This window comes from Phoca vitulina, unplaced genomic scaffold (assembly GCF_004348235.1).
Source record: "Phoca vitulina isolate PV1807 unplaced genomic scaffold, GSC_HSeal_1.0 scaffold59, whole genome shotgun sequence".
Taxonomy (NCBI): domain Eukaryota; kingdom Metazoa; phylum Chordata; class Mammalia; order Carnivora; family Phocidae; genus Phoca; species Phoca vitulina.
The window spans coordinates 1753239-1773047 of NW_022589762.1; the positions used below are offsets into that span (position 1 = coordinate 1753239).

At 47.9% G+C, this 19809-nt stretch overlaps 1 protein-coding gene across 10 annotated transcripts in view; it reads right to left on the reverse strand.

Annotated features, from left to right (window-relative positions):
• Nucleotides 1–18863, reverse strand: part of CACNA1C (calcium voltage-gated channel subunit alpha1 C) — a 665215-nt gene extending 646352 nt beyond the window's left edge. For all 10 annotated transcript variants that reach the window (XM_032390971.1, XM_032390977.1, XM_032390968.1 and 7 more), the window contains exon 1: nt 18191–18863. In XM_032390971.1, the coding sequence (XP_032246862.1) occupies nt 18191–18239 (49 nt within the window). In that variant the 5' untranslated portion in view covers nt 18240–18863. The remainder of the gene's footprint in view (nt 1–18190) is intronic.
• Nucleotides 18864–19809: the final 946 nt, after the last annotated feature.

Genomic DNA, 19809 nt, shown 5'->3' on the forward strand with positions numbered 1-19809 from the left:
AGACGATGGACTCTGAAAAACAAACTGAGGGTTCTAGAGGGGAGGGGGTGGGAGGATGGGTTAGCCTGGTGATGGGTATTGAGGAGGGCACATTCTGCATGGAGCACTGGGTGTTATGCACAAACAATGAATCATGGAACACTATATCTAAAACTAATGATGTAATGTATGGGGATTAACATAACAATAAAAAAATTTAAAAAAAAAATAAATAAATCTTTTAAAAAATAAAGATTAAACAGCAGTTTAGAAAGAAATGAAGACTACATCAAAAACTAATAATGTACTATATGGTGATTGACATAACATAATAAAAAAATTATTAAAAAAAGAAAGAAATGAAGAAAAAACTGGTGAATTGGAAGATAGAGCTGAAGAAATTACCCAGAATGTAACAAAGAGGGATAATGAAATATAAGATATGAAAGTGCATTTAAGAGAAAATGTACAATGACAAAGACCAATATATTTTATTTTATTTTTTTTAAAGGTTTTATTATTTATTTGAGAGAGAGAGTGAGAAACAGCATGAGAGGGTCAGAGGGAGAAGCAGGCTCCCTGCTGAGCCGGGAGCCCGATGTGGGACTCGATCCCAGGACTCCGGGATCATGACCTGAGCCAAAGGCAGTCGCTTAACCAACTGAGCCACCCAGGCGCCCAAAGACCAATATATTTTAATAACAGAGTTCCAGAAGAATAAAATATAAAGACTAGGAGAGAGGCAGTATCTGCAAATGACTGAGAACTTTCCAGACTGGAGAACAATATGAATCTGTAGACTGAAGCATCCTACCAAGTCTCAAGCAGGATTTTTTAAAAATTATGTATTAACTCAACATTGTAAAACTGCATAACACTAAAGTCAAAAAGTCAGAAGAGTGATTCAGACTTACAGCAGACTTTTCATCAGCAACAATAGAATCCAGAAGAAAATGGAATATCTTCAAATTGCTAAAGGAACAGAACTGCTAATACAGAATTTTGTACCTGCCATTATTCATGAGTGAACTCAAAAGGAAAAAAGACAATGTCAAACAAAGACTGAAGAGGTTTGAAATCTACCACCATAGACCATTGCTGAAAGAACTACAAAATATGTGCTTCCATACTAAGGAAAGAAACCTAGAAGAAAGGAAGAGAACGAGAGATGAAATACAGCTCCCTCACAAAGACTTCCTTGGGAGCAGGTTTGAATTCTTTGTCACATCTACAGTATGTAAAATACAGCATCTCCAATTCAAGACCCCCCTCTCAAGGCCAAGGAAACACAAGACATCCCCGTGCCTTTAAAGCCCAAAGCCCGGGCGCCTGGGTGGCTCAGATGGTTAAGCGTCTGCCTTCGGCTCAGGTCATGATCTCAGGGTCCTGGGATCGAGTCCCACATCAGGCTCCCTGCTCCTTGGGAGCCTGCTTCTCCCTCTGCCTCTCTCTCTCTCTCATGAATAAATAAATAAAATCTTTAAAAAATAAAAAAATAAAAATAAAGCCCAAAGCCCTTTCTCTCTGGTACTATTTTTGAAGTCACAGAGCAGAGTTGTCTTACATTCTTCCTTCACCACCCCAAGACATTCTTTCTTAGAGAAAACCTGGCTCAGCAATATTCTTTATGCATTTGAGCCTACACTACAATTTCCCTGTGCACCTGACAGTACATAAATGACTAGATGCAAAAAAGTTTTCTCCCACTGTATTTCAATTAATTCCTATGAAATATTCAAGTAATTGTCATTTATCAATGAGGCTAAAAGAATAAACGGATTCTATTTTAAAAAAAAAGGATTTTATTAATTTATTTGAGAGAGCACGAGCAGGGGGGAGGGGCAGAGGGAGAGGGAGAAGCAGACTTCCCACTGAGCAGGGAGCTCGACTCAGGACTCGATCCCAGGACCTGGAGATCATGACCTGAGCTGAAGGCAGATGCCTAACTGACTGAGCCACCCAGGCACCCCAACAATAAACGGATTCTTAATGGGGGAGGGAGGGTCAGGGTGGTAGCAGATGCAGATCCTCAGATATAGGGAAGTTAAATGATCCAACCAAGGTTCCAAAGCAAGAGGTTGAAGTCCATCTAAACACAGGTCTCCTTGTGCCCAGATATGCCCACACCTTGTGATGACATGGTATCTTTCAGAGGTTTCAAATGAAGGCACACCGCTCTCTCCTCCCCTCTGCCTCTTCTCTCTCACACACACATGCGCATACATACATACACACACTACATGGAGATCGTTGTCAAAGAACTTGCAAGTATTTGGCCCCCAAGTGTTAGAGGAACATTTCCTTAAGTCTTTGGTTTAGAATTTCTGTTCATTTACTTCTGGGCCTGAAAAAGTTAGATGACCTTCACTGCCATTTTATCCTCTCTCTTTCAAATGGACCATGAACTAATTGTAACTCCTCAGGAGGCACTGATGTGTGCCTGTCCCTGGGCCAAGTGTGCATAAACGTGACTACACACGGTGCTATCTGTGGATGTCTCCAAGAAGAGCTATGCCTACCTCTCAGGGACACCAGGCCTGTTCTATTCCCTCATCCAACTCAAGAACATTTTTTATGGTCATTTTCTTCTTCAGGATCTTTTCTTCTTTGAGGTTCTCCAGAATAAGGCCAAACTCGGCAAACGGTTTCTCAGATGAGGCCAGACCAGGTGAAACAGTAGCCACCGGACTGGTCATGCCAATTCCCAGAGGTTTCTGGACAGACAGACAGGCAACTGGTGCCACTTCCCTGGATAAGAAAGGTAGAGAAAAATGTGCTTCCCAGTAAAGGCTTCACCCCTGTCCCTGGGGCTATCCCACACTAAGATCAGGTCTAGTGAAGAGGTGGGGATGGATGGGTGCAGGGAGCCAGAGAAAAAGGGCAGGACTTGGGACCACTGGACTGTCTATACATTTCACCGTGGTGGTCAGTGCAGAGAACCTGAGTGGAAGTGCAGGGGCATAGCTTCCCCTACTCAAATCACCAGGCCTTTGCAGCCACTGCCCCTCCCACTGCCTCTGGGCAAGGCTTTTCAGTCCACAGATGATGCCTGCCAGATGATGACCTCTTACTAGAGTCCCTACACACATAACAAGGACTGGGATAGAGCCTGAGGGTACCTCCTGATGATTAACTCTTTCTTGTACCAAGCACTACCCAGCAGAGCATACTTCCATGGCATTCAAAGACTGTTACTGTTCTTGGCACCAAAAATTTACATCCTTTCATTAAATATTCAGGATATCATATTTTTCTTGATGGCTGGCAAATCTAGGCATTGCAAAGCTCAAATGGGATCCAACCTGAGATTTTCCAGTGGTTTGTTAACATTTTTGTTGTGAGGTTATGAGAGGGAGGGGATAAAGAAAAAATAATAAAATGTTCTGTTCTCAGGAATTTGATATACTGATATAATTATAATGATATAAAATCATAGATCTTAACACTCCACAAAGGCTAACCAGTTCTCCAGAGAACCAATATCATAGGCTGGGAAGCTTGCTTGGTGTGGATAGGGAATGTGAGAAGACAGGAGTGGGCAGGTCCTGCAGGCAGGTCATTCTCTAGGTAACCACCCTTAGGCTGGCACTTCTCATCTGAATTGTCCAGAACACTCCTATCCACTGTTGAACCATGACTGAGGCCAGCAGTGCAAGCTCCTTGTCCATGATGCCCAAGACAGTCTGTGACAACCTGATGTTTGATGTCCACCTCTACACCCATCCTGATGTTACCTGCTTCCTTCCATCCTTGTCTTGAACATGACCTCAGGTCTCTGGAACATGGGCTCTCTGCTTTGTTGTCAGTGCCCAGAAGGTTCTCAGGAAGCCAAATTGTGAAAACTTCAGTAAATTTTGTCTCCATTCACCTACCCTTCCACACACATGCATCCTAGTCCACCATCCTCTACCTACCCTTCCTACACTGCCACCACCCCGGCTTGTCATCTTCTCCTATTCTTGTGTTCCAAAGTCCACCTGCTCTTCTGTACATCCACTCAGCCCTCAAGTGGCCAACTAGCTATTCTGATAAATAATCTATGTGAACAGAGGCAGGCTAGAAGATTCTGACTCATGTATCCTACTAAAAGTATGTGTCCTAGGACTTCCATGCACCTCGACTGTCCTAGGCAACCACCTCCATTCTCCCATACCAGCTCTAACTTCACTTATTTCTGCCCCCTTGACTTAGTGCCCATCTCACTTTAGCAAACTAAGTTCTGGGGAACCTTTCTCTAGGACTGCTAATCACTGCTGGACCCTAACTCATGCTTCCTGACCTCAACCATATTCCCTCTGAGACTTAGGAACTCTTACTGATATCTTTGGGATGTCCCATGGTATTTTCTACTGACTGTTACCTCTTCCTGTGTCTTCAAGCTCAGACTATACTACAACTGCCCTCCCCTGTGTCAGGATCCAGCCCTGACATCCCTGAGATCCATAATATCTCCTTTTTCAGCTTCCCCCACTGCCACTCTATATTTTCTCATCCTCTGCTCACTGTTGGTCTATCTCTGAATTGTACCTCCTTGGCTAAGTTAAACCTCCCTCTCCTGTCCCTCACCCCACTACCTACTGCCTTCTTCCAGATCTGATTCATCAACAGCCCCCCCACTTCCATGTCCAGTCTCTCATGTGCAACAAATCCATCTCTTCTTTTCTCCTTCAGTCAAAACTCTTGAGTGGTCCACATGTGCCTCCCATCACACCCTGCCATGCCTCAGCACTGTGTAGCCTCACTGACTACACAGTGATCATTCTGAGCCCATTCTCAAAGTCCACTGTTGACACCCAAATCATCAAATCTAGTAAGGTTTTCTCAGTTCCCATCTTCCCTACCCCCTTCTCCACTCAAGTTCCACTGATAGTGATGGCCTTCTTGCCCTCCATGGCCCTGTGTAGGAAGGCTCTTCTACCTCCCTGACCATTCTGGCTCCATCCGCCCCATTGCATCCCCTTCTTGTCCTTTGAATGTAAGGGCTCCATCTTCAGCCCCTTCATCATTTTCTTCTCTCTGTTCCCTCTCCCAAATAATTTCATCCATTTCCACAGCTTCAAATATCACCTCTAAAGGAACTCTAACTCTGCACATATGCTGGGTATCTTCCATTTACCCTCCAAATCCACCCTCTACCCTTCCCACCTAGACAACAGCAAAGGATTCCCTTGCGCTCTGGCTTCTGTTAAGAAAAGCCCTTCTTCCCTCTCATGCCTGGACTATGGCCTCAGAACTGTACCCCACCTGCAGTCTTAGCACCCCCATCTCAGCCTTTCCCCCACTGCCTCCCTAATCTTCTGGAAGAGCAGCTCTGACCACACCATTCCTCACTCAAACACTATCAATGGCCCTCCACTGCCTACCAAATGGGATGCGAGCTCTTCAGCCTGACACAAGGGCTCTCCACATGTTATCCCTTTCCTGCCATCCCAACCTTCTCTCACTTCTCCCCCTATATAACCTATGCTTTAATCCAATTCAACTCACTCTTCCTTTAAAATCCAATGCATATGCCTTTCAACATATTATTGACTATACCATTCTTTCTGTTGGGAATGTACATCCCTCCTCTCTACCCCATTTATGTCCACCCTTCAAGATTCAGTTTTGTCATCATCTTTATATATGCTTTCTCCACTTATTCCATCTAATTGTGTCACCCTCCTTCTTTAAACCTGTAAGCCTTTCATCTTTACCTCCCTGTAACATCAAGCATATTCTGCCTTGTATTTTATAGTTGTATCTGTGAACGTGGGTGTGTACCTTACCTCCTACTAGACTATATACTACCTAAAGGAAGGGATAGTTGAGAGCCTGTGATCTTGAAGGTCTCCTTGAATCTAGAGATCCCAAGAGCAAACTGCCTTACAGATAACAGATGCTCATAACTTTCTGTGAATGACCAACCATCCAAATTCTGGAAAGGGGAAAAAACCAACTTAAAATTATTTTTCATCACAATTGGCATGAGACACCCCATTTCAGGGATATTTCACAGTCAACTTATCTTAGGAAAAGGCTTCTTATCTCCTGATCTTACAAACAGCTGGGCATAGGTCAAAATTTCTGCCTATTAAATAATTAAAAAACAGAGCCACAAGATCCTATCCACTGCAGACCAAATATGAGATCTGAGTCACTGTAATCCCCTTGGATTGGAGCTTGGAACCCCAGGCTGACCCGGCCATCCAGACATGACAACAGAGGCTCTGACCTTGGAGAAACACTACACAACATTTTAGCTCTGGTTAGTGGCCAAAACACACCTGTAAGCAAGACTAGGGAGGGGATGTGAAGGCAGAGGCTACAAGGGAAGAATGTGCTCATAGTTGGATTAAGCCAAGTGTACTGGTCTTCAAAGTGACCTGCATCTTTGTCTTAGCATACTGAGCTCTGTTAATCTGAGAAAGAAACGCGCACACACACACACACACACACACACACACATATTCATGGCCAGGCTGAACCCACTAATCAGAGAGCTTGGTATGGGGCAAAAAGATGCACAGGCTCAAAGTCTAACATACAATATTTTCCAAAAAGTAAAACTGATGAGTTTTTTTTCCTTCCCTAACCAGGCAAGTTGTTCAAATTCTCTGAGTCCACCTTTCTCCATCTGAAAAACTGGGAATACCACAACTGTCCCACGACTTCAATGGATTTTTTTTTTTTTTGAAGAATGGCTAAAGTAGTAGACATGAAAAAGACTTAAAAGGTATTTTTTTTTTTTTTTTTTTTAAAGATTTTATTTATTTATTTGACAGAGAGAGACACAGCGAGAGAGGGAACACCAGCAGGGGGAGCAGGAGAGGGAGAAGCAGGCTTCCCGCAGAGCAGGGAGCCCGATGCGGGGCTCGATCCCAGGACTCCGGGATCATGACCTGAGCCGAAGGCAGACGCTTAACGACTGAGCCACCCAGGCGCCCCTTAAACAATCAAAATGTAAGGTGATATTATGACTTCTAGGTAAAACCATTACCAAAAACAAAAGCCATTCCAAGATTGGAAAGAAGTGTCCTGATCATTAATTGGGTCATTAGTCCCCAGCACAGATCCATCAAGTGTTAAAAATTTCCCCTTGCTTATCCACTCCCTTCTCTCTTACTCCCCTCCCTCTTTTCCTGATTCTCTCCCCTGTTTCTTTTCCATCATACTTTTTTCCTCCCTTGTCTAGACTTCAGATGGTGTGAGGCATAGCCAAGAGCCCTGGAACATGGCTTTCCCCCCAAGCAGCTCCAAAGCTGGAAGACAGAGACCCCATCCAGCAAGCCACACTGCCCTTCAACCAGGGCAGATGCACAGCAGCCACTGAGGAGGATGCGGCCCAACCACACAGCAGGGGGAGCCATGCTCTCCCAGATCCTCATGGTTGTCAGACTGGATCCTGCTCTCCTCAGGCGTGGGAGCCCGTGGACTAGTCAGACAGGCAGACGGAGAGACGGAGACAGACAGACTAAATAGCTCTGTCTTGCCAAACACCCATTTCCTGTCAAGTCATAAAGCCCAGTCGGCACAGAGGTAAACGCTGAACTAGATCTAGAAAACTTCATTATTTTTTTGGAATGGAGGCAGCATCAAAAGACAGCTGCTAAATTGTTAAACACCTAATTAGAGTCAAATTTCTGATATAGGCACTGGGAGCCCAGAGAAAATACTAGATTCTCATTACTGACACAATGGAACTTCCTAACACTATACTCTCCTCTGTATAAGATTCAAACTTGGGGAGCCGCACAAGGAAATGGGCTCTGAGAGCTAAAAAGTCATAATTCAGACCCAGCAATTTCACTCCTAGGTATACACCCAGAAGAAGTGAAAACGAGGACTCAAGCAGATACGTGTATCCCAATGTCCACTGCAGCATTATGAGCCAGAGTTGTATCCACAACCCAAGTGTCCATCCACTGATGAAACGATAGACAAAATGAGGTATATACTCGCAATGGAATATTATTCCATCATGAAAAGGAAGGAATTCTGACACCCACTATTTCACTGAGTGAAAACACACTCAGTGAAATAAGCCAGGCACAAAAGGCCAAATACTGTATGATTCCACTTAAATGAAATATCTACAGTAGGCACATTCATAGAGCTAGAAAGTAGATCAGATGTTACCAGAGGCTGGGGAGAGGGAGGAACGTGGTTACAGAGTTGTTGTTTGGAGTGATGAAAAAGTTTTGGAAGTAAGTAGTGGCCATGTTGTACAATGCTGTAAATTAATGCCACTGAATTGTAATACTTGAGAATGGTTAAAATGGCAAATTCTGTTACATATATTTTACCACAATAAAAAAAATTGTAAAGGTCATCATTCACATCTTCTTCAACTATCAATAGAGGAGACTTGTAGACTTAGCTTTCGTGAGACAATTAAAAGAAATAAATCTTAAAACCATTCTTTCCGTAACTGAAAGTGCTTAATCTCACCTCCGAATGACACCCAAGTCCCTAACTTATCTTGTGCTTCCTTTTAACTGAATCATCTATCATACAGATTGTCACGACATACCTAGCTCTGAAATGCATGAGATGTGCTGCCAACAGCTAGACTACACAGATGAGCTCCAATTATAGAATTATTATTGTTCACAATAATGCATGAAAAATCCATACAGACAGAAAGGAAACGCATGGTAGCCGGGGCTGAAGGGAGGGGGAACTGGAGAATGACGGTCAGTGGGTGGGGGTTTCTCTCTCGGGTGATGAAATGTGCAGGAATTACACAGTGGTGACGGCTGCACGACTCTGTAAAAATACTAAACACCACTGAGTTGTATGCTTTAAAGGGTGAATTCCATGACATGTGAATTATAGCTCCACAAAGATGTTATTTAAAAACAAACAAACAAACAAACAAATAAATAAATGCATGAAGTCCAGGGAGCTCACCTTGCAAGGACGGTCCCCTGAACTCCTCAGAATCTTGTCTGAGGGTGGAGACTGCCTATTTTCCAGGAAGGAATTACCAAGAATGGGTGGTGAGGTCAGGCCATGCCAAGGAGTGGTCATCCCAAAGCCAAGACTGACTAGTCTAGGTCTTCCACTAAGGTCTACAGAGGGATCTGAAGAACCAAAGAGCACCCAGGCAGAAACCATGGGCACAAACGAATAGCTAGAGAATGGGACTGTGAGGAGGGGCATGCAGAGGGACCACACAGTGGTCCTCCCCAAAGAGGAACAAGTGTTCAGCTGCTTATCCACTCCACGTGACCAGTCAAAGCTGGAGTTTCCACAGAGCAAATCCAGGCAAAGTTCCATGAGGCTAGCCCAAAGTAGTTTTTCCCAAAATGGATGGATAGTGAGTTCTTCTTTCTCCTCTTCCCCATATGGAGAAAGAAAGAACAAATGCTTTGAAAGTCTAACAGACCTGGATTTAATTCCCAGCTCCAATACTGTCTGGGTGATCTCAGCCACAATACACAAGATCCTTGGTCCTCGGTTTCCTCATCTGAAAACTATCAGTACCTGCCCCACAGGACTGATAGAAGGACAAAATGATACTCAGCTCATGAAGCCCAAAGAACATTGCTGGAGACACACCAGGCATTAAGTGGTAGTTATCACTCCTGCCCCATCCTAAAAATATAAAAAGGAAGGAGTTATACTTCAATATAACTAATTTTTTAAAATAAAAATGAAAGCATGATGACTCCACAGATCATAGGACCTGAGGCTGGGAAGGGACACAGTGCGGGGAACAAGGTGCAAACTTAAATACAAATTTTCCAGCACACTTTTTAATGGTGAGATTATTTTTGCTTTAGGAAACTAAAATCTAATCTGTCACTTAAGATGTGAAATTAAAGCCCTTTCTTATTGTGATGTGTCTCAATGCTATATGGAACTGTTGCCTCTCTTTACCTACAAACCTCCAGCACTTTTACTATATCAAAAAAATTTAGTTTGTTTTTTTTTTCTAAAGCCAAGGTTTACATTTGAAGCAAAGTTTTATTTTCCAGGCAGTCTGTCCTTCTGCACTGAGGAGTTGTATTTAGGTTTGGGGAATTCATGCCGGAAAGCAAGGGGATGTTTGTTTGCCCAGGTGGTGTCCTTCCTGCTCTCAGTGGCCCTATTTCCAGATATTTGGACCATCAAAGGACTTCCGACCAGTTTGGCTTTGGACCTTAGGCTGAAGGCAGGGAGCCTTGTGCTGTGGGTGGGAGAAGATGAAGGAGGGGCAGGTGGGCAGCTGCTGGGCCTAAGGAAGACCTGTGTCCCCAGGGCCTGACCCTCTGGTTGGAAAGAGCAGTCCAGATGGTCCCCCAGTCCTGGCATCCTACTGGCCTCACATTGGTTGACAGTTGTGAAGAACGCCAAAATACCAGGCCCATCTGGACTGATTTTTCACTTCCTTGACCACCTCGGACTCTGTTTCTTTTTGTTTTACATTTCTATCCTTGAACTTCTGAATTATGTCAGCCATCCAACACCACCTACAAAGTTGTCTGAAACGCTTTGAAAGTTGTTTCATGGCCCTGCTTTTTCAAACCCTAGTGGTCTGCCTTCTGATAAGAATGATTGATATCCACACAGAGATTTACACTCATTCTCCCATACGGAGACTCACAGCTACCCTGTGACGCTGACTGCCTAAGCATTCTTATCTCCATTTTATAGATGAAAAAAATGTAAGGCTTGATGCCTCCAAAACTCTCAGAGAAAAAGAACAAGTCAAAGAATGTGACCCCGGTCACTTCTCTAGCTGTAGCCTTATTTATCTTTATTTATTTTTCTTACTTTTGCTAACTAATATCTTTGAAAGGTTTCAGCCCAACATGGATTATTTTGGAAGGATACAAACAATGTAAGTGACTGAACATGACACAATGGTCACAAAGTAAACACAGCTTAATTGAGTAATCAAGCCAACGTTTCTGCCCATAGGCTTAGGGGAGAACATTCATTTACTGTCTGGATTTTGGAGTGGTTCTCTAAAGGACAGGACACAAGATTATTTTATTTTCTTCTTAGCTAGGTTCAAGCAGGCAATACCGAGCGTATCCAAGTGGATTAAAAGAACCCCCCCCGCCTTGGCAAATAGGCAGTGTGAATCTTTCATGAGATTATCACAACACTATATTCTGAAAGAGTGGTTTCCTCCAGGGATCTCAAAGGCCACATCTCTGAGGGTGAGTCTAGCCCATGCCTCGGTCTTAGAGCTAGAAACCAAGTCAGCCTCAAAAGCCTTCCAGTTTTCCATGTATACGAGCATCAAACAAGGCAGCCAACAAGCGCTTCAAGGACGATGGGAACGAGAGGCAGGTCCTAGATGAACTCCTTTCCATAGGCTGAATTTAAACCCTTGCTCCTTATTTAAATGTCTCCTGGGAAGAGGGATGGGGGTGGGGGACAGGGGTCCTAGGAGACCGACCCCGACAAGGAAGCATGGAGAAGCCTTTGTTCTTCCAACTCAGGTGGAGTCCACGGCAGCCTGTCCTCTGGCCAGCAGCAACCCACATGTGCCCTGGTCTCTACCCTGCAGTTAATGTGCGTCCCTGGCCTGGCCAACCGCAAAGCTGGCCGGTCCACAAAGAACTGCCGACAGTTCGCCAAGGGGAGTCCTACAGCACAGCCTCACCTCCCACCACCCTGCTCCCTCTCAGGGGCTGAAACAAGCCTAGAGTGGGACAGAAAGGGAGCAAGCAAATAAAAACAGCTCGGAGCTATATCCGTCTGCAGACAGCATAGTGATCTGAATTTTGCCGGAGCTCCTGGTGGACGTGTATGAACTTTTACTCTACGGTCCGAGCAATTATTTTTAAACCTTTCCAATGATAGATACCCCCACCCCACCCCCACTCTGCTTCCACATCCCTCATCTCAGAAATTATTTTAAGCCAGTACAAAGGTGGGACTGGAGAGAGGTAGGATAGGAAGAGGGTGAAAGGTTTAGTAAGCAAAATTTTTCCAGAAACACTAAGCAATGCCCTCGTACAGGGTTTAACACATACCAAATGTGGTCATGAGAAAGCAGGAGCAAAAAGAGCCTGAAGACCTTGCTCTCTGTCACATCGCTGCCTGAGTGACTGACTCTTTAGGAGCCTCTGTTTTCTCAACTGGAAACAGAGTTTGTCCTAAGGTTCCTTAAACTGCTCTGATCCTAGAAAGTAAATTCCCAAAGAGACATTACATTTATTCTATGTCTGTTTGACAAGCACTTCAAAGTTCATGAATCTAGAACCACCCCCTCCCCACCCTCTCTCTGCCTCTCTCACACAAGCGCAAGCGCGCACGCGTGTGCACGCACACACACACATACACACACACACCAGGTGCCAGAAGATGTTTTTAAGTGAACATGTTACGGAGAGCAATGGTTTGGTGGGGTTCTTGGAAGGGGAGGAACTGAAGGGTCCTGGCTTTTTGCCAGTCAACCCACCCTTTCCTCATCCTCTGCTCCAAGCCAGATTTACTATTCCTTTCATTCCCTTGGTCTCTGGGGAAGTAAGGGCCTATTTCAATCTCTCTTCGACTCCTGAGCTCCAGGCCCAAACTGTTCTCCTTATGTCCCTTAAATCGCCACTTTAATTTAATTTCTGCAAGTAGTAATCGTGTTCCCCAAATTCCCACCGCCCCCCCCCGGAACCCCCCCAGTCATCTGGGCCTCTTCCTGCATCCTTCTCCCGCCAGCCTGGCTCCCTGAAGCTCCCAGCCATTTCACAGCTCTGCTTCTTTAGGAGGCCCTCCAGGGCTTTCACTCACACAGCACACAGCCTAGAATGGCAGCAAGGCTCTCAGGGGTCCCAAGGCTCCTGGGAACCTGAGACTCCACCCCAGTTCCCTTCTTGCGGCGAGCAGCTGCTTCCAAGGGCCCCTAACCATAGAGGGAAAGAAGCAAGGGCTGCTGCAGCGTTCTGGGCCTGCATCTCCATTGGGTCAGTAAGGCCTCGTCTTGAACACCTAGGCACCCCGTCTGGGAATTAAGACACATAGAAGAACTCTCCCGTAGTACTAGGCCTTTACATTCAAACAATCACATTCACTGCTTCAGCCCTCCATTTTGCTTTCTCTGCCATGGGTTCAGTTAAAGTCTACGGGCCTGGCTTTGAAACGGCACTGCAAATCATTCCATTTTCCCAGAGGGATCCTGTCACTTTTACTTGTTTTATACAGTATCCAACCTTGAGGTACATGTAAACAGGTGTTTACTAAATTATTTTAATAATGACAGCCATGGCTTGGAGTGTTGTTTCATTATCAGAATGTTTAGCACTCATGTTGCTAAATATTTAGCACCTGATATTTTGCAAAACAATTCCCATGCCTTTTTTGTCATCAGTCTTCTGCTCTCCTCCAGTGCCCAACATTAACGGAGGCAACAGTGAGGATGGGATCTCAAAACAGATGACATTAGCGTGATTATTTTGCTAATTTGTCTTGTTGTTAAGTCTTCAGGTGTTTCCCCAAACAATCTATCCGCTTTCTTCAGTCCGTGTCTGAAAATAAAATTGTCTCCTGCTTTTGAATGCTGAGCATTGGTTTCAGAGTCCAGCAAGGAGGCGTGAGGATGACACGGACTGACCTGTCACTACCACCTAACAAACGGCTGCCTCACCAGGCAGCAGGAATTACTGAAAAGGAAGAAGACCCTATGGGGCACTCATTCACCCCTTCTAAACACCATGGCAAGGGTTTCTCAGACCTCAGAGTTTGCCACAACAACTAAGAAAGCCAAGTGAAGGAAGGGCTGGAAAACATCACTGAAAATTAGAACAAATCTCAGTTACTGCCTAACCTGGGTCTCGGGAGCTTTTCTGCCATTACCCAGCAGGAGCCCAGCCAGACTCATAAACAGAAATCAGCTGTGAAGTGTACCCAGTTGTTTTTGTGTTTTTTTCCCTAATAAAGTTAGGAAAATGTCTTCCTGCCTTTGAGCCTGCAAGCTTTGTAACCCTATAGGTTAGGGTTTCCAAATCCCAAATTTCTGGTCACCTCATGCTCCACTGGGCTTGGGAACCACTGGCCCCTCTGGTTACTAAACCATCCATGGTAAATCAGGGAGAAAATTAATATACGGCCATAACAAGTTCGGCTAATCGCCCAAAAGGCTCCCTCAAGGCTCAGTAGGATGCCATCTGTGCGAGAAGTAAACAGAAGTCTGAGGTAAGAGTGTGCAAGAGTGGGAGAAATCCAGAGTGGGTTTGCATTACCAGAGGGTGGCAAGGTCCCTGAGGGACTCAGTCACCCTGGGGGTCCTCTGATGTGTGTGGTGGTATGGGAACACACACTGGTCTTTGGGGTTCTCTGCACTGGGACAGGTGTGGGCATAATCAAAGAGTCACAGCACACAGGAAATTCGCTCCAAACCCTCCCAATAGCTTTCCTCACCAAACCTAATGGGAGTGCCCCTTTCCTGACTCCTAAGCCCTGGAGCGCCACCTACTGGGAGAGGCAGAAAGCACATCCACTTCAGGTCTTCCTGCGTCTGCATTCATTCGTTCAGACAGGCAGGCATTCATATAGTCATGTATTAGGGGCCTGGAATGAGCGGGAACCAGTGCTAGAAGTGAGGACACAAAGATCAGCAGGGCCTCGAAATCCTCATTCAGCATGCTTCAGCATAAGTCCAAGGTCTTATATACATAGAAGAACCCACCTAGGGCAGTTTTAAGTCAAAGAAAAAATTGCAGTAAGAGTTCAAGTCATCACCAAGACTGAGAGATGGTTGAAGGGGCTAATGGCTCACCATTTCATTTGCAAACTACTATACCTAGAACATCTACCAGTAGAGAACAATTCTCCACTTCACATGAGGTAGAAATGTCCAAACAGTTTCAGGGGACTGCATTACCAATATTCCTCTCCACAACTTGCTGAGTTGTTCCCAACGTGCATTAATCTTTTGTGTAATCTAAAATATATTTTTCCTTATTCAGTGTGTGTGTGTGTGTGTGTGTGTGTGTATGCACATGTGCACAGACTTAAATACTTTTAGTGTGTACTCTATAGAAATAATATAGAATTTCATAGTTCTTGTAATATAGTCTATTATGTATTATTCTGATACACCAGAAAGTATCAGAGCAATACTAGGAATGAAATTTAGAGCCTCAATAGCCCTTTTCCTCCGGTTTCCTCATGCAGTATCCGGAGAAAGAGAAGCTAATGTCACACTTTCTAAAACCTGCACAAGCTGAGGTGCAAGTGACACTGTTCTATGACCATTTGTAAAGAGAGTTAACTGTGATCACTATTATTATTATTTTATTATGATGATTACTATTCTGCTGTATTGTTAAGTAGTTAAAAGAAAAGCACAGCGTGTCTTCCACTCCCAGAACACATGTTTCTCCCCTCTGCCTTGTCTCCAGCAGATAAGGGACATTCTGATGTTTTATTTGCTAAATGGTTGACTATTAAGAAACTCATTTGCTAGCTGGAGCCTGCAATGGAAAATCAGCACAGAAAAGTGGGAGGTTGGCGTGGGACCAGAGCAGACAGGGCACTAGAGGTAAGACGAGGCCCACATGAGCCACTCCCAGCCTGAAACCCAGGGTCAAAAGCCAGTCCTTCAGTGAACCTTCAGACTGTTCCAGTACACTGATCAGGTCTCCATACCCCAACCCTCAACACACACACACACACACACACACCACCAAAAAGCTGGGGAGAAAGGGTCAATGCATTCAGTGCCTTCAAATCTGTCAGGAAGAGAAGAATGTAAATCCCTGCACTGGCAACTTTTTCGGTTCTCCACTCTTTGGTTCGTCACCATCACTGATCTGAGGTAATCATTTGGCTTCTCTTCTCTCTCTCTTCTGAAACTCTAACCCCCAATTACGTTTCATCACCCCTTCAGTTATTAAACCACAACAACCCCTTCCTTGTAAATATTCGTGCTTTTCCAGGTCTCCCTTCCCTACCTCCATCACCCTCTTTCTCTCCTCCCTGAAAAAAAACCCTGGGCAATGCCAGTGACTGAGGACAGGGGAATGGGCAATGGAGGAGAGACAGGGATCCTGGTGCTCTTTCACCTGAGCACCGCATCCAGGAATGGAGGCAAAATTGCTCCTGTGAATTATATAATCACTGCAGCTTCAAGGGAGAGAACTGGAATTCAGGTTGCCATAGTGTTTGTTGGCATGTTGCTGGAAAGGCAGAGCTCCTGGCCACGGCTCACTCGCTCCTGTCCCTCCATCTTTCTCACAAACCTCTCCAGGGTCAGTGTTCCTACTTTTAACGTCTGCTCCCTGCATTTCTGTGGGGCGGGGGAGGGGGGGGGATGCCGGGGGACAAAGGGGCAAAAAAAAGGAAAGGGGCTAAGAGGGGTTTCTCCTGCACTAAGAGGGGACCTGGTAAACTACTGAAGATTATCCTTATGTGAATAATAATTCTTGCCACGGCATACTGCCATTGTTAGTGACAGTAAGGACAATACTACTAAGCTCTCCTCTTCGAGGCTGCTCAGGCTGAGTTAAGAACCTGGAGGGGAGACATCCATCCCCACTCTTCACAAATATCACCCTTTCCTTTGTGTCTCTCATCCTCAACCTCCTAATGCATCCACTGCTCCATCTGCTAGGAAGGGGACCGGAGGAACAGGTGACAGATGGGGTCATGGCATAGAGAAATCCAGGGACAGAAGCCTCCCTTATGACAAAGCCCTGGCTCACCCTAGAACCCATGGCCCTTGACAAAATTCTCTCTACTGAGGGGTCAAAATCCCCACACTGCCACCCCAGCTGGACAGTAGAGGGACAGCTAGCCCCCAAATCAGTTTCAGGATGGACAGAGACCAGGCAGGTAGCTCTAAAGGACAGGGGATCTGTCCCCAAATGATGGAGATGGGGGCAGAAGGAGGAGGAGGCTGGAAAGAAGAGACAAGGAGGCAACCCCTCCACCAGGCTGGGGTCCTCAGAGAATCACTTAAAGTACCCCACGAAGTAACACCACTAACAGCGACAGGTATTCAGGAGGACGCAATTGAAAGGGAGTGTAAACAGGGAGGCTTGGGAAACTGGGAGAGAAAAAGGGAAGACTACACCCAAAAGAGGCAGAGAAAGCCATGGAGACAAGACAGATGAAGCTGGAGGCTGCCACACTCCAGCAAGACCATCCCTCCACACTCCATCATAACCTGAGCTGCTGAGCAGTGCCAAAACATAATAACTTGTTAATATGGGGGGAGGGGGGAGGGAGAAAGTTTCCAAGAAGTGGGGAGTTACCTGAAAGCCTTTCCCCCTCACTGGGGGGAGCTGGTGACACTTGTGCCCAGGATGGAGATGCTGGGAAAACACTGGGCAACAGTGTGGAGCCCTGTGAGCTCGGCACACCCTTTCATTATTTCCTTAAAACATGAAAAAGCAAAGCCCACACACCGCCCGATTTCTAACTGCTTACATCCTCAGGTGCTAGCCCACATGTGGGTGCGAATCAGAATACACGGGGCGTGGATACACCTGGGGTCAATGGCAGTAGAGAGGTGGGCGGGTGTAGGTGAGCCGAGGGAGACCTGGGGAAAGAGGGACAGAGAGAGGAGAAAAGGAGCCGGGAGAGAGGAGAAAGGGAGCCGGGAGGGAGGAAGAGAGAGGAGAAAGGGAGCCGGGAGGGAGGAAGAGAGGGAGAGGGAGCGAGGGAGACGGGGAAAGAGGGAGAGAGAGGCGCCGAGACTCACATCTGCATCCCAGGCCCCCACCCGCCACCTGGAGCGCGCTGCCGGGGAGAAGGGGCGTCCGGCAGCGAGCGGGATGCCCGGCGGCGGCCCGGGGCGCGAGGCCGACCTGGGGCGGGGTGCGCGCGCGCGCGCTCCCAGCCGCGCCCGGAGCGAGGCGACGGACCCCAGCCCGCGGGGCTCGGCGACGCCGGCGCCCCCTCCCCCCCACCCCCCGCGCCGCTGGCCGGGCAGTTGGGCTTTCCAAGCAAACGCGAGAAAGCGAGGCAGAGCAGACACTTGGGGAACTTTTCCCCCTCGCCTGGAAATTCATAGGAAACACATGCTCTGGAGAAGCCGGACACGGGGAGGGGGAGGGGCGGGAATTTTCCGCTCCGGCTCGCGGGCGGCTCCGGCCCGGGTCCCGCCGGGCTCCCGGCCGCTCGGGCGAGACGGAGGCGCCCCGCCGCCGGGCGCCCCTCGCGGTCGCAGCCCGGGGCAACTCCGCAGAGACCGGCCCGGGGGCCGCGGGGAGCGCGCGGGGGAGAGCGGGAGAGGGGTGGAGAGGGCGGGGAGACCGGGCTGGAGCCCCGGCGAGGCGGCGGGGTCCAGCCTTACCTTGATGGTTTTCCTCTGGAATGTACATCCTCGTGTTCTCATTGACCATTGACCAAAAATTGTTTTAAAAGGAGAAGCCACGAAGAGGAAGAAATGGCAAAACACCCCCAAGCGGGTCTGGATTAATCCCTCCTCCGAGGTCGGCTTTCGTGCAAAATTCAAGGAAGCCGTGGATCTGCAGTATTTCTTCTTCCCTTCTGATGATTACCTGATTCCCATTATTGCATCAAACACCAAAAACTGCTCCTTTCCACTACTGCCTCCTTTTGTGAAATTGTAATGCATCCTCAGTACATCCGGGCCCCTTCCAAGAATTTAGCACCGCACCTCTGGCGGCTACACCATTTGAAAAAATAAATCTAGAGAGGCAGAGCGAGAAGAGGCGGAAAGGAGGGGAGTGGGGGAGCGGCGGACCCCCGGACGGAGGGAGAGGGGTCCGCCCGGCCAGCAGAGGGGCTGAAACGTCTCTGCCCGCTCGTGGCCAGTCCTCCCCGAGGCCCCTGTCGGCTTTTCTCTGTCAAAAAGATCCAGCAACTCCTGAGGGCGAGCAGGCAGGAAGAGGCGCCGCCGCCGCTCCGGGCCGCGCCGCGCCGAGCGCCGTTCTGGCAGGGAGCTGTTTCTGCAGAGGCAGGGAGAGGGAGACACCGGGCGCGCGAGAGAGCGCCGCGCTCACTGCCGCCCAGCCCAGCCCCGCCGCGCCGCGCCCGCGCCCTCCCCTGCCCGCGCCCGCCCGGCGCGCTGGAGGCAGACGCGCTGAACGCTTCCAGATGTGGCGGCGGCGGCGGCGCGCGGGGAGCCGGGCGCACGGCGCAGGGCGCACGGCGCGGACTTGAGCCCGAAGTTGAGCACCCGCTCGGGCCCTCGACCGCGCCAGCCAGCCAGCCTGCTGCCCACATGACGTCAAGGGGAGCGAGGCGAGGCGGCGGGCCGGCCGAGGGGCGGGGGTGAGGAGCCGCGCCGGGCGCCCCCGGGGGAAGGCGGGGGGCGCGGGCGGGCTGGGGTGCGGACACACCCCCTCGCGCCCGGCCGCCGGCGCCGCGCCCCCCTCCCCACCCCGCCGGCCCCCGGCCCTCGGCCCTCGTAATCCTGGGCGGCCCCCGCGCGTCCCTGCGCGGCCGACCACGTCGGGAAGGCCTCTGTGACCGGAATTCCAAGAGGGGGGGATACAATCTGCCCAACTACCAGAGTCTCTTTGCAGATCGGGCCACCGAACAAAACAGCAAAATGAGCCGTGATTCCGTGATTCTGTTTGATCAATTATAATCAGAGCGGTTGTAGAAGTGACATGTAGAGGCGAGGATGGGAAGAGGGGAGGGGAGAGAGAGAGAGAGAGAAAGGGCTGGAGAGGCGGGGCCTCGTAGGCTAGGCGGTGGTGCCCAGATGTCTGAACAGATTAATAGACCCAGGTTTTCTAATTCCTTGGAGGCAGCCGAGCACGTGTGCTACTAGGATATCCTTACCTACTTCTCTTAATTATTTCTGCCACTCCCGAAGGAATCTATTGAGCGCCTCTCCTTCCCGGAGAAGCAAACATTTCTCTCCATCACTCTGCAACCACAGCGAGTTCCAGGGCACCCCCTGCAGGCCCGGGCTGCTCTAGAGTGGGCCTTCATCAGCCC